Source organism: Notothenia coriiceps, unplaced genomic scaffold (genome assembly GCF_000735185.1).
Source record: "Notothenia coriiceps isolate Sejong01 unplaced genomic scaffold, NC01 NC01_scaffold00037246, whole genome shotgun sequence".
NCBI classification, from domain to species: Eukaryota; Metazoa; Chordata; class Actinopteri; order Perciformes; family Nototheniidae; genus Notothenia; species Notothenia coriiceps.
The window spans coordinates 14,604,206-14,617,433 of record NW_011369947.1 but is presented as its reverse complement, the minus strand read 5'-3'; the positions used below and the strand labels follow the sequence as shown (position 1 = coordinate 14,617,433).

The following is a 13,228-nucleotide window of genomic DNA, read 5'->3' as shown; positions in this document are numbered from 1 at the left end:
TATATTATGCAAATACATATTAGCAGATAATGCAGACATTGAATAGTGTTATTGGTTTATTACAGGAGCGCCCCTAGTAGAGTAAAGCAATGCAATGCAAATGGTGGTTTGATGATTCAGTAGTTGGAGTGAAAAAAAAGAGAGAAAGATGAAGGGATACAGTATATGGAAAGAGTTTATGTGGACAGTTTTCTTTTCTTTTTAAACGTGTATTCCTTAAGCTAGCTTGTCTTCTTTTTGATAGCTGTAGAACCAATTTTCCCCAAAGCCTTTCCCTATAGGAGCTCATAAAGAGATAAAAACCACTGCGCTATCAACTATTTCTTTTTATGTTGCTCTTCAAAAGGTGAATCAGTTCACAGACTGGAGATGTCTGCAAACGGAGGAAGGGGGGGAAGAGTGTTGAAAAACACTTGTAAACAAATTCAATACCCACTGCCACACGACGGGCATTAGGGCGAGCAAGCAGACGTCAAATCATCATTTCTACAGTGACACCCAAGGGCAGCCCTCTTTCTCACAGCCGTTTAGTCAAAACCTTGGCAGCCATGATTGGAATAAACCCATCTCCATCAAGTCAATTTGTGACTGCTTATTTGCATAAGCCACATAGATAGAGGGAGGGGTCTCGAGAGACATGAAGAAGATAAGATCTGGTCTTGGAGGGATCAAGGTGCCTCACCTCGCTCTTGACTAAAAGCTGATTCTAGTTACTGCACTAATTGCCTTGAACCCTGTCTGTGTGAATGTAATTGCTCATTAGAGATTCCATACAGATTGGATTCAAGTTAATCCATCAGAGGGTTTGGAGCTTTGCATTCCATAAAGTCGTTCTATTTACAAGTGTCGCCAAGCTGCTCTACCAGCAGCACCACTGCTTCTGACTCAAGATCTCTGAAGGGAGCATATACAACAACAAACATATGAGGAAACATGCGCACAACATCTCATGCACGCACAGCCGTGTACACATAGAGTACGTACACCCATTGCTTTCTAATTCACAGTCCAGAGCCCACATTCATATTTAATTTAAAATGCAAACAGTTTATCTCTCTCCCTCCCCGTGGTACAGCCCTCTTAAACTGGACTCATTCTTTTATGACCATCAGATAAAAAATAGATTCCTTCTTTAATATTTTACATGTCCTTCATTTAAGAGTTTGAAGCAAAAGTATCCCAACGTCAGTTCTATTTTCTACCCAAGATATAAAATAGCAATCCTGTCGGGAGAAAATGCACGGCTGCTGCAATGACTCATGGGAGTATAACACATACTTTATACCTTTTTCAATTAGATCACCGCATAAGGAATGGATAAAAACTCAATTTGGATTATAAATCTAAACAAATTCCCTTGGCCATGACACAATTGCTAAAAACAGTTAAGGCTATTAAGTTGACCTGAATTATAAATTACAGTTTACTGCACTGCACCATGTTATTTTCACCAATGTCCAACATTTAGCCTGGTATTTGTCTGCCCTGCTCGTTAACTGAATGGCCCTAATGTATCCACAAATCAACTGTAAGGCAGTAATGCGTACTTTAAACTATTACTGGATATTGGTACAATCAAATTACTGGTCCTACTGCACATCATTTACGTATTGCCTTAGGACAAACAGCAAAGTGAAACTGTAGCTTCATAAATGCTTATCTTTTCATCTTTAATGAACAATTTATATATCTATGAATCTTTAACCAAAAACATAATTCCTTCTTATTCCTTTTCCCAGACAAAATTCAAATTTAAATATTTTCAATATATAGATAATCTACTTTGAGAAATGAACATACACAATTTCAGGATACTGTACACCTATAGTAAATTCAGTCCCGCTTGTGTCCATCCGGGATGCACACTAATCTCCTCTGTGGCTCTGTGATTATAATGAGCTGAGTGTATTTCCTAAACACAAACTAATTATCCATCGTTTGATGTCAGAAAATCTGTTGTCAGAAACAGCGCAGTTTATTAGCATGGGAATCACAGAGGGGATCTAAACATTGTCTGGGATTAACACTCACATTGTTACAGATGTGAGTTTTTGTTTATCAGGCATTCTGCTAGTCCAGACCCATAGTACAATGTCGCAATATTCTCCGGCTTCTTACCAATACTATCTATGCCTCAGCTAATGCATTGACTTTACATTTATAAATGCAATTGGCAGTGGCACCAAAAATAACTATATACAAATGTATTTGTCATCTAACAATAACCACATGTGGAGAATAGGCCTTCTTCTCCCATTCTCATTCAGTGTGAGCAGCAGATGCTGAACCACAAACAACAGCTGAAGCTACAAAGCAACATACAGGGTTTGAACATTAGTGTTTTAAAGATGTGTTGCAAGTCATCTGCAGAGAAGCATTAGGGCATAGAGTTAACATGTAGCGCTTAGAAATGTCTGTCTGTTAATTAGCTGGTGTTGACAGGTTGTTGATGTGTGGAAAAGTGGGAAAAGTGAGAAAAATGGTATATGCTCGGACGCAGTGAGGTGTGTGTGATACGTTGAGATGAACGCTAATGATGCACTGATGTGTACAATTAAAACAAAAATCATCCATGCCACACAAGCAGTCCTTGGTTCATCTGTTGGAATGATGTGTTTGTTCACACATGGGTCCCTGCCTGTCATGACATCCCACCCACTGGTATAATGTTAGAGGTCTAATTTTCATAAACATGACCACACCACAAAGCACATACTAATTTTACAGTATGAGCACCATGCCTCTTGACGCCTGTCACATTAGGTGCGCTGGGAATGAAGACACATCACCTAACGTGTGTGGCAACAGCTGGAACAGTAAGCAGCTGTTTAAAACCCTGTAACACATTTTTGGAGATTCACCCAAAACAATTGGCTGAGCTGCGCTATTTAATTGTTGCGTTGGATACTGTAATTACAAAACTGCCAGTCAAATCTTTAGAGAATAGAAGACAACAATACATCATAGGATGGGAAATTACTTCATGAGGTTTGGCGATGTGAATGTTGACGGAACAACTTGTGAATAGGATCCCTTATCAGCGTTTTATTTCTTCTCTGCTTCAGATTGCTTATTTGTGATTAGGGCGGCAAGCTTCTCTGATCTTTATTTATTTTCACCACTCATGTTAATTGCATTTTTTTTAACCAAAGATAGCTTGTGACAAAACTTCCTCTGCCCACAGCAGGTTTAACGAGCCCTAGGCTGCCACTGCTGAAGCTTTGACACAAAGTAACTGTGCTGAAACGCTTTGCTGTGTCAGGCTCAACAAAACTCTATACCCTCGAGTGAGCCCCTTTTCAGACTGCTAAGTCGGCAGTAGGGCTTTCATTTGTGGTACAAATCTCATACACACCCTTAAGTGTGTATGTGAGCGAGCATGTGTGATGGAGGTTATGTGTGTGTCCCTTCAGGCTCCTTCCCCTCATCAGGTGGTGCCCGCGGAGTGCTTAAAACATGACTCAATCACAGCATCATACAGCCCTGGGATACGACTGTCAGTCAGTGTCATTGTATTAAAGACCTGAAATGTAATTTACAACTACCTCAGGTGAGGATTTGTCTTTTACCTCACTTATTTTTCATTAATGCGAATACATTATGTAAGAGCTCATGATTAACGTACATCCATATGTATTTATTTATTTATATGTGTGTAAAAGGCATATAGTTTAGGTATATAAATAATATATATGAAAACTCTCAGAAAAGAGCATTTTTCACCCAGGCAGCGCAACATTCTAAATGTCTCTTTTTGGTATTAGGACATGTAAACAACAATCTCTCAACAAAATATGTATGGTGTATCAAAATACAAATTGATCTTTTTACTTTTCTTTTTTTTTCGGGTTTGAAATACCCAGAATAGGTACAGACAAACAAAACATTTGGGACCAACAAACCACTGGCCTGTGTTAGTTTGAACTTACCTCTTCCCGTGCTGTAATGTTGCAACTTGTCACTGTACACAGCCTCCTTGGTGTATGCCCTTTTCCTAAGGGAGCAATGAATATTGAGAGAGAAGAGAGAGAAAGGGAAGAGAGAGATGACAAGATGAAAGGAAGTGTAAACGAGGCCTTATTACTTTTCATGTTTCTCTGTATGGTCTAAAAATGACGTGGCTGAAATTGAATCAGTTGCAGAGGGTTAGCAGTGGCAAAATAAGTTTATGAAAATGAGCTGATTTTTAATTAGACCTTGATAGGATCTCTCTGCTTTTCATCTGTCCAGTCTGCCTCAGCATCAAAAGAGCCTGTCCCGCTTCATGAACACTTGCTTAAAGTTGCACACAGCACTGCAGAAATTTCGACTTTCATATATTTAAAGCAGAGCAAGATAGGAGTGTGACAAACTGCTGCAAAATTAAATTGCCTTGACCAAAGCTACTTAACATGGCAAAGTAGGAGTTTTTAGGTTCTCCGTGCATGTGTACTCCATTTAGAATATGTCAACTTTGCTGTCCTTACCATCAAAATGATTGCTATGACTAAATGCGCAGCAAGTTTATGTAATGAACTCACATACTGTGTTTTCCACAGTTTGACCCGGGGGCTAGATCTCTAATGTCTCACAAACTGTAATGAGTTTCAGTATCAAAGTATTTCAGTACTTTGAAGATACAGTATCTAAACATATGACGGTTGAATAATGCATTAGATGCAAAGTGGTAGAAACATTGACAATCCATCACAATGTGATGGAAATCCATTTTCATGCAGCGTTGCCATCTGCCTTTCAATAGTTAATAGCAAATGGGAACACATGCAGGGATTCTGTATCGGATGGCATGGGGTTAATGTTATTATGTTCCCTATATTTGCTAGAGTGCCCCAGGACGCTATATGCTGTTATTACACTAACAAAGGTGAACTGGATTTGTTCCTATTTTCTTCCTGAGAAAAAAATATTTGAAGCATTAAGAAAAACTAAATGAATGTTGTTGACAATTCAATCTGTCATTGAAAAATGTTGCAAATAAGTCATTTAATTACAGCCTTTTCTGCCATGTATTGCAAGAGACAGAACAAAGTAAAAAGTGGTTACCTGCTGCAAACGATGGAGATAGCGATAAGGGAAACAATAAAGACCACTCCTGCTGCCGCTGACCCTGCAATCAGAGGAAGCTGCTCCCTCAGCTCAGACTTGAAGTCATCTGTGTTACACAAAAAAACACAAGAACAGGCTTTGAGAATAGCTCATACATAGTATAAGGAATAAGAAGAGGCATAGTTGAATGGTTAGACTGGGTGTACTATTGTACAAAGAAACCATATAGATCTCTCTGTGAGCGGTGCGGATTGAAATCCAGTAAGCTTTAGCAAGACTGGCAGACAGGTTGTGTTTGATAAACCTAGAAAGAGACAGAGAGTGACAGAGAAGGATAAGAGTGATGGGGAGAAAGTGAAAGGGGGGCCTCTAAACCTTCTCAGCTGCTATACCTGTCAGAAAAAGCGGACACAAAGGTGCACCTTGGAATGTTTTTTCTTACGTGTTGAAAGGAAGGCATCTACTGCCAATCACCTGTGTAGCCCAAACATGTTGTATGTACATAGCTGGGGCAGGCTGGCAGGAGTTCAGAGGACAGCGTGTGTCTTCCTAAAAACTCTACACAGCAGAATCCTTAGTTATCTTTGTGTGTGCCTGTGTTCCCTCGTCTTTTCCAAGACTGTATTTAAAGCATTCAACGATTTTGCATGCTGCAGGCAAATCAGCAGCTTCTAAATCCAATCCCCCGTGTAGAATGGGTCTATTGGATTAAAGTGATAAAGGGAGAACTAATGCATCTTCCAAGCAGTGTGAGAGCTGGGATATATGAGGGAACTCAATGTGACAGGTATTGCTCACTCTTTTAACTTGCACATTTATCAAGTGTGTTTCAAGCAAACAGTGTGAATGATGTTCCGGCTTCTCAAGCTTCCAGGCAGTCTTCCTGTTTTATTCTGATGCATATCAGGCATGAAAAGTCCAGATAAATCTCCCCTTCACCCATATGAGAATGGAGTGTTTCTGTGACAGCCAGAAATCATGCAGCTACCTGTTTTCGTCGCAAATAGGCTCCTATTACAATTAGTTATTTAGTGTGGCTTCAGTTTATTGGAAAACTGGAGAACTCTGACATCATTAACCATAGTGATGGACCAATCAGTTATCTTTCATCATACCTGCCAATCAAGTCTACACTGCTTGCGAGTATGTGTTTCTGTGTGTAGAGGTGCAAAAAGACACCTTATGGAGGTGTATGAAAATGTGCCGAAAGGGTGACAAAGGGGATTATATGTTTTAAGAAAAGATATGGAGGGAGCACAACAGTTTGGTGGTGTCATGACGAGACAGTCAAGCAGTGTGAGAGGGGGGGAGAGAAAACTGGCAGGAGGGGCAGGAGGTGGAGCCGTGGGTATTATTGTCAGCGGTTCTCCAGAGTCTGCTGCTAATTGTCTTGATGAATGTCGTGCTATGGAAGCGAGCCAACAGATGAACCGCAAACAGTGATTGCTTGAACGGGAGGCATGGAAACACGCACAAGTGTTTGAGGGAGAGATAATTTGTTACCGTCAGGGTGATTCAAAGGTGCCATGACCCTACATCTGCTCTGCGTAGTTAAAGGGTCACAAGGATCACCTTCATCACCATTATTATCCTTTCTATATCTTCTCCTCCCTCAAGATCATCAGAATCCTATTCATTATTATCATTTTAATTAACGCAATACAAGAAGTAAAATGTCACTCCTGTCTTTGATACATTACACACACATTACATTATGAGCTATGGCCACACCTGGAATGTAGGCTAGCAGTTCAGCAGGGAACAACGAGGCAGCACTTGTAATTGCAAATCTTGTAATTGCTATCCATTCAAATGTTTAATTAATCCAGATTGAATCGTGTGTGCATTTTAGAATTCATTTTATTGCCTGGAAAGTCTATGAAAAAACACTACACAAAGAAGGGCTATTTACTGCCACCACCAGCAGCCCAGCACTCACATTTTCTTACACTAATAAACTTAGTTCCGCAGCATTGCCAGTGCAGCAGGTGTTGCAGCTTCTCTTCAGCCACTTCCCTTTCCAACAATCCAGCCCCCCCATGGCAGAAAAATTAATCTCATCAACTACTAATCACAGCTATGCATTCTGGGACGACTCTTCAGCAACAGAAGGCTGGGTGAAAAACCAATTAGCTAAGCATTTTGGATCAAGCACAGTTAGTTGCACAAACAAAAGACACTCGGCGTTCTACATATTCAAAGCACCCACACACAAACCTGACCGTGAAGGAAATTAATCTAGCTGTAGAAATAGAAGTGCAATCAAACATTACGGTTCCTCTCTATCTCACCTATGAATAATAATGCAACAACAGACAAAGAGCGACAAGAGTGTCAAAAAGAGTTGGTGTGTGAGTGTGTGTGTGCGTGTGAGACAGAAAGAGAGAGACGCACAGAGAGCTGTTTCTCCTGGCTCGCGGATCCTTACCATCTGTGAGGGTTTGGAAGCACATCTTGCTGCTGTATTTGCCAAAGCCAGCCACAGTCCGTGCTCGCACCTGTACGACGTAGACTGTACCCGGCCTGAGGCCCTCCACACGTGCAGTGTTAGTTTGGCTCCGCAGGATGGTGGAGTTAATCTCTGCATGGTCCTGGAAAGAGCAACGGACACACAGAGAGCAGGTTAGAGATGAGTTACAGGGAAGGCGTCAGCTGGAAAGTGTTTAAACCACACAGTTAAAAAATAACACTCAGGCATTGTATATTTTGGAAATAGCATGGAGAAAGTGGACCAAAGCTGGATGAAATCAGTTTAGGCTGTATATTGGAAACCAGCGATATAGGAAGTGCTGTTTTCAAAAAACAACATTGACAGAAGATGTATGAAAACAGTAGATAGCATAGAAAAATAAATACATGGAAGATAAAGAAGGGTACTGAAGCTGGGGGGCAGCAATGTGTTTTACTATGTTCAATCTGAATTTTCTTTAAAATAAAAAACATCTATATTGATTCTGACTATTCTACATCCAACTCACAGGTTTATCATTACTTTGAGAACAAAGATTATTAATGTAACCCTTTTAGAAGGGAAGATATGGTCATTTGTTTTGGGAATGTCATTTTCGAGCCTGAGACCTGAAAAACAGGCTCAGGGTTGAACAGGTTAAAAATGATGTCTTAAGGGCCAATTTAAATATCAAACAGTAATATGTTTTTGCTTTCGGTTTTTAATAAGGCTTTGGTCAGTTTACCCATGAAAACACAAGCACACCACTCACAAACACACGTACATAATGTGGTAATTAAAAGGAATCATTTCTACAAACAGCAGCTACTTCGGAACAGTAATAGAATATTGTCTCTTCAGATGTGCTGTATGGCAGTTGAATTACTGCAGGAAGTTGGAACAATACATCCTCTTGTTTTGTTGTCTGACATGCGATGCATTTTAAATATAAAGGAAGGCTAGAAAAGAATCCTAGGTGCAATTGCTTTTTGTGGTGACATACTATGTAGGTAAGTGCCTTTTTTTCATATGCTCTGTTTCTACATTTGAATATATGTTCGGATCCTGGAAGTTAACATTCATATTTGTATGTAGGCATACATTATGGCCGTTCATCATGTAAAAGACTGTATAGAACATGCCGTCCTGATCATGCATCTCTTTCTATCTTTTCCAGGCTTAAGTCTGCAGTAACGTTTGTGGCTTGCTGGAGGTATCTGATAGGGGGGATCAGTAATTACTTAGGTCTGTCACCTTCCCCAACCCAGAAGGAATATGACAGCCAGAAAATAAGACTGCACCTACACTACACCCACCACTGCAGGCTGCTGATAGCTAGATGCAGACACACTGTTGAGAGGGAAGAGGGCAGTTGAAAGTGGGGGGGCGTAATTCCCTGTGTCAGTAGAAATGTGTAAATGGAGACAGGTTGTTTTTTATTAAACTTGGTAAATACACTAATAATACATGTTTGACTGCTCTGAGGAAATATGAATACAAAATCTAAGCTGACAACAGTGAGGAGTGGGAAAGATAGATAGGCAAAGAGGAAGCAAGGGGCAGGGGGGTGACGAGGAGGAGGAGAAAGATGATGGCAGGAAGCGATAAGAAACTCGAGGCAGAAGCAACCCACATCGAAATCATTATCCAATCTGATTGGTGTAATTGAATCATTCCGGTTGCTCCGTCATTGAGCAGACGGAGCAACCCCACATAATGATTTGTGCAATCACATTAGCTCTTATTGGACACTCTGGGCTTGATGAAGACAAATGTTTGTGCTTGGGATGGGAGAGCATCGCATCAACAGGCTTACATTCGGCTTCGGAGAGGAAAAATATGTTTATAAACAGAAAGCTCGATGTAACTTGGTTAGAGAGTTTAATCATCTCGCAGACCTTTTGTCCATTAGATCCCACAATCTGTTACTTCTTTGCTGTGCTGCATACAAATATAATGGTGAATTTAGAATTGAAAAGAGGCAGCTTGTACATTTGAAAGTGATGTAAAAGACATGAAACCCCATGAGACACTGGAGCCACCTATTCATCTGGTATAAGACATGGTTGAGTGCACACGGACCACTTGGGGTCAAGAATTGCCTTCTCCTTCTATCAGTCTTTCCTGAATTTCTCCGGACCACACCCCCATCTGTTGAGTTTGAATGGAGGACAGGTGAGCAGACAGATGGCAAACCGCCCATGGGGGAGAATCCCTTGAGGGAGCACCAGCTAGGAATGGCCCTTTCATGCTGCCAGTCAAAGAGGGATTATGTGCAAGACACACACACTCACACACATCTGCCACTTAAAAATGAGCTGGCATTTGGCCCTCCTGTGAGCTAGGGGATAGCCAATAAAATGCCATGCCAGCAGGGACTTCCAACCACGAGAGGTCCTCTCCTGCTGCCAGTCAAATGGGGATTATGAGGGACACACCCTCACTCGCTAAATAAAGAGAGTGTTGCAGGTGGGAAGGCAGATGGCAGAACAGCCAATCAAAAGCATTGCCAGAGGTGACAGACAGGATGTACCACGTGGAGTTTGTTTTTGGCAGCATTCAGTCAAATCCCTGAGACAAACTTTGCAAGATTGTTACACAACTTGTCATTGGTTTCTGTCTCAATATGTGTACTAGCTACTCAAACTAGAACTACCTGGAACCACATTGACAACAGTTACTGGGCAAATGTGCACATATTTAAACAGGGGGTAGGCAGTATAGTAATGGCGTCATTGGAAGATAATTAACGTTTTAGAATATTGTAAATCAATTGGTTTGAGAGAAAACTAGACGTCTGCATCTCCTCTTGGCTTTATTCAGGCTTTCAAATCCAGCCTGTGAGATCATGGACATCATTTTAGTGATGGAAAGTGCTTATTGGCTGTTCTACAAAATACAGATGCGTGTTTACATCCCTTTGGTGCAAACCTGATTCCAACTTAGAATGTCCTAAATGCATTTCTAGCTTTGGTAACAACTGCCCACACTGCAAAGCAACAACACATTTTAAGATGGAGAGAATATGTTGCTTATCAAAAATAAACTACCTCCCTAGCTTTAATTGGTACCATTCTAAAGATTTGACTTTTGCTAGATGTACTACATTATTACTGTATCTATTATAATCATAATGGTGGAACTCCAATACTTTTTCTTGTTAAAACTTTCAATTTATTTTTGTAATTGCCAATTTTCCAACAATTGGCATTTTGCTGCCAGCAGACTGCAGAGGGGGAGATCCTTTCTGCCTGTTCCCACTTAAATTCAGAGGGTTTTTGGCTGTGTATTTGCCAGTGAAAACCATTGCCGATGAGTGTTTCTAAAGGCAACCAAGACATTATATGTTTTTATTTATTGGGCTATAGAACTAACCTGACATGATATGATATGACGTGCGTGTGTGTGTGTGTGTGTGTGTGTGTGTGTGTGTGTGTGTGTGTGTGTGTGTGTGTGTTTGTGTGTGTGTCTTTTTGTTTGAATGCGTGGGTCTGATTTTCAAATAATGCCAACCACCCAAAATGGACAGCATGGCCACCTGGCGCAAAGACAGACATTGTGAATACCATGTGTCCTCTTCACAGGCTCACACACATGAACGCATGCAAGTATAACACACACACAGACACACACAGAAACACACAAAGGGAACATGATAGGAGTTTCATGAGGGACAACATTCTATTTGTATCTTTGTTAAGAAATAAATTGAATTGAAAGAAAATAAAAATAAAATTGACAAATATTGACTAACAATTCAAATCTTATTGAGTAGATGGGTTTTATTACCAAATGCAAATGTTCAATACTACTACATAGATTCTAATCTAAAGTAAAAATAAATACAAATTATTATCATTAAAATGCTGTTAAATATTATATTTAATTCCATTAAAACCCCATAAACGCCTTTTGGAAATACATAAACTAAAATAATGTAAAATCAAATATCACCATATGGCATAACAAAAAAAAAGGTTTTATCGTATTCAGGTCCTGCAAAAACTCCTGCTTAATGCTAGTGAGCACGCTACGAGAGAGGTGAGAAGCATCATCTTATCTACAGTGCAATTTGAAGGGAAATGTATTTACTTTGGCGCTTTTAGTTATTTTGTCTTTTTCTTTGCAACCAACTTCTTTTGAGATGACTCTTTGTATGCTTTCCATTCACCTGGAGACTAACAAGGAGGCCTCAGTGAGCGGGGTGGGAGTCAAACAAAGAGGGAGAGAAGAAGGCAGTCTGAAGGAGGAAATGTGAATACCCTTGCTAGGGGACCGAGGGAGTGCAGCACAAGTCCTGCTTTTCATAGGTTCCATTAAAAATCTAAGCTTGTCTGTACAACATCTGTGTGTGTCTACAAAAGTGTTGTGGTCGACTCTGAGGGCTGGCAGGGAGAGAAGAATAGAATAATAAACACTTTTTCTTGGCCTCTCTTCTGAGGAATTGCTAATTGTATGTAAAGTACAAGAGGGATTTTAAAGTGCCAACAATGCAGATGGAGCTAGGGTCAGTGTGCTGCAGATCCTGGAGACGTGCTGTACACTTGTGTTTGCACCTGACTTTATCACTCAGTTACATGAGAGTGCTGTTGTCATACAGAATGAATACACCTGAACTACTGCTGATAGTCACACACAAACACTGAGAAAAGCTCCCACCCTCTCTTTGACAACAACAAACACAGGGCCATCAGTAACCGGAGCCACTGGCTGCTCTGCTCCATTCTTAATGGAAGGCCTGACCTTCGCTATGCTGAGTTATTTCCACCCTCCCACAAATTTCAGGGAACCACGGGAAAAGGGTATGAGAAAAATAGAGACTGGGAGCATGAGATTCTACTTTTTACCTGAAAAACTTGAATTCATTTCATCTTGCTATCCAATTTATAGGGTAGAATCCTCTTGAGAGAAGTGCCTTCAGGACTACATTCTTAACTCCACTGTTCTGGCATATGTTTAACTTGCAACATAAAAATGGTTAATCACGTCTGGAAGTATCACAAATCGTTATACATATGTGGTGCTTGTTAGCTGTTACTCTAACCTGACTTTCTGGATCGTATTTACCGGTAATTGTCTCACTAGAACCTAAAAGGGACATTGTGAAAGATTTGGTGGCACCTAGCTTTTTTGGTTGCAGATTGCCAACTCCTTACCATAACACTGCTTTGGGAGCAAAGACATTTAGGTGAAGAGTCAATCAATCAATCAATCAATGTTTATTTATATAGCCCAATATCACAAATGCAGTGGCAAACCGTCAGGGCCTTCAAGGTATTCAGAGAATACCCTGGAACACTCAGATAAAACAAACAAAAAATCGATTTAATTATATAAATAACATGTAATAAAATGTATATAAAATGAATAAATGAGAATCGTATCTGTGTTGTTGATCTTTAATATTACAGTGTTAAGTTGATTTGTTTGTCCTTCTCGGACCATGCACTACGCATTTCAGTGGTTTTGTGTTAGAAAAGAAAGCAACCAATCAGTGTGTTCTGGGTCTCTGGGTAGAATATCCTTCAACTAAGGTATTCTACATCCTGGATCGAATGCCCTGGCCGTTGCACTGAATGAGAGCATACGTTTGGACTGACAGTTTGATCAATCAATCATATATTGATTTGCAGCCAATGGGCGTATTCTTTCAGAGTTTCCCTCGGTTCCAGGGTACTCTAGAACAGGGGCTCCCAAACTTTTCAGCCCGCGACCCCCAAAATAACAGTGCCA

The 13,228-nt window shown here is 40.4% G+C and overlaps 1 protein-coding gene across 1 annotated transcript in view; it reads right to left on the bottom strand.

The window, feature by feature from the left end:
• Nucleotides 1-13,228, bottom strand: part of LOC104966468 (serine palmitoyltransferase 2-like) — a 36,945-nt gene that overhangs the window by 11,003 nt on the left and 12,714 nt on the right. The window contains exons 6-8 of the mRNA XM_010795654.1: nucleotides 7,475-7,637; nucleotides 5,044-5,152; nucleotides 3,930-3,994 (exon numbers count right to left, since the gene is read on the bottom strand). Coding sequence (XP_010793956.1) covers nucleotides 3,930-3,994; nucleotides 5,044-5,152; nucleotides 7,475-7,637 — 337 coding nt within the window. The remainder of the gene's footprint in view (nucleotides 1-3,929; nucleotides 3,995-5,043; nucleotides 5,153-7,474; nucleotides 7,638-13,228) is intronic.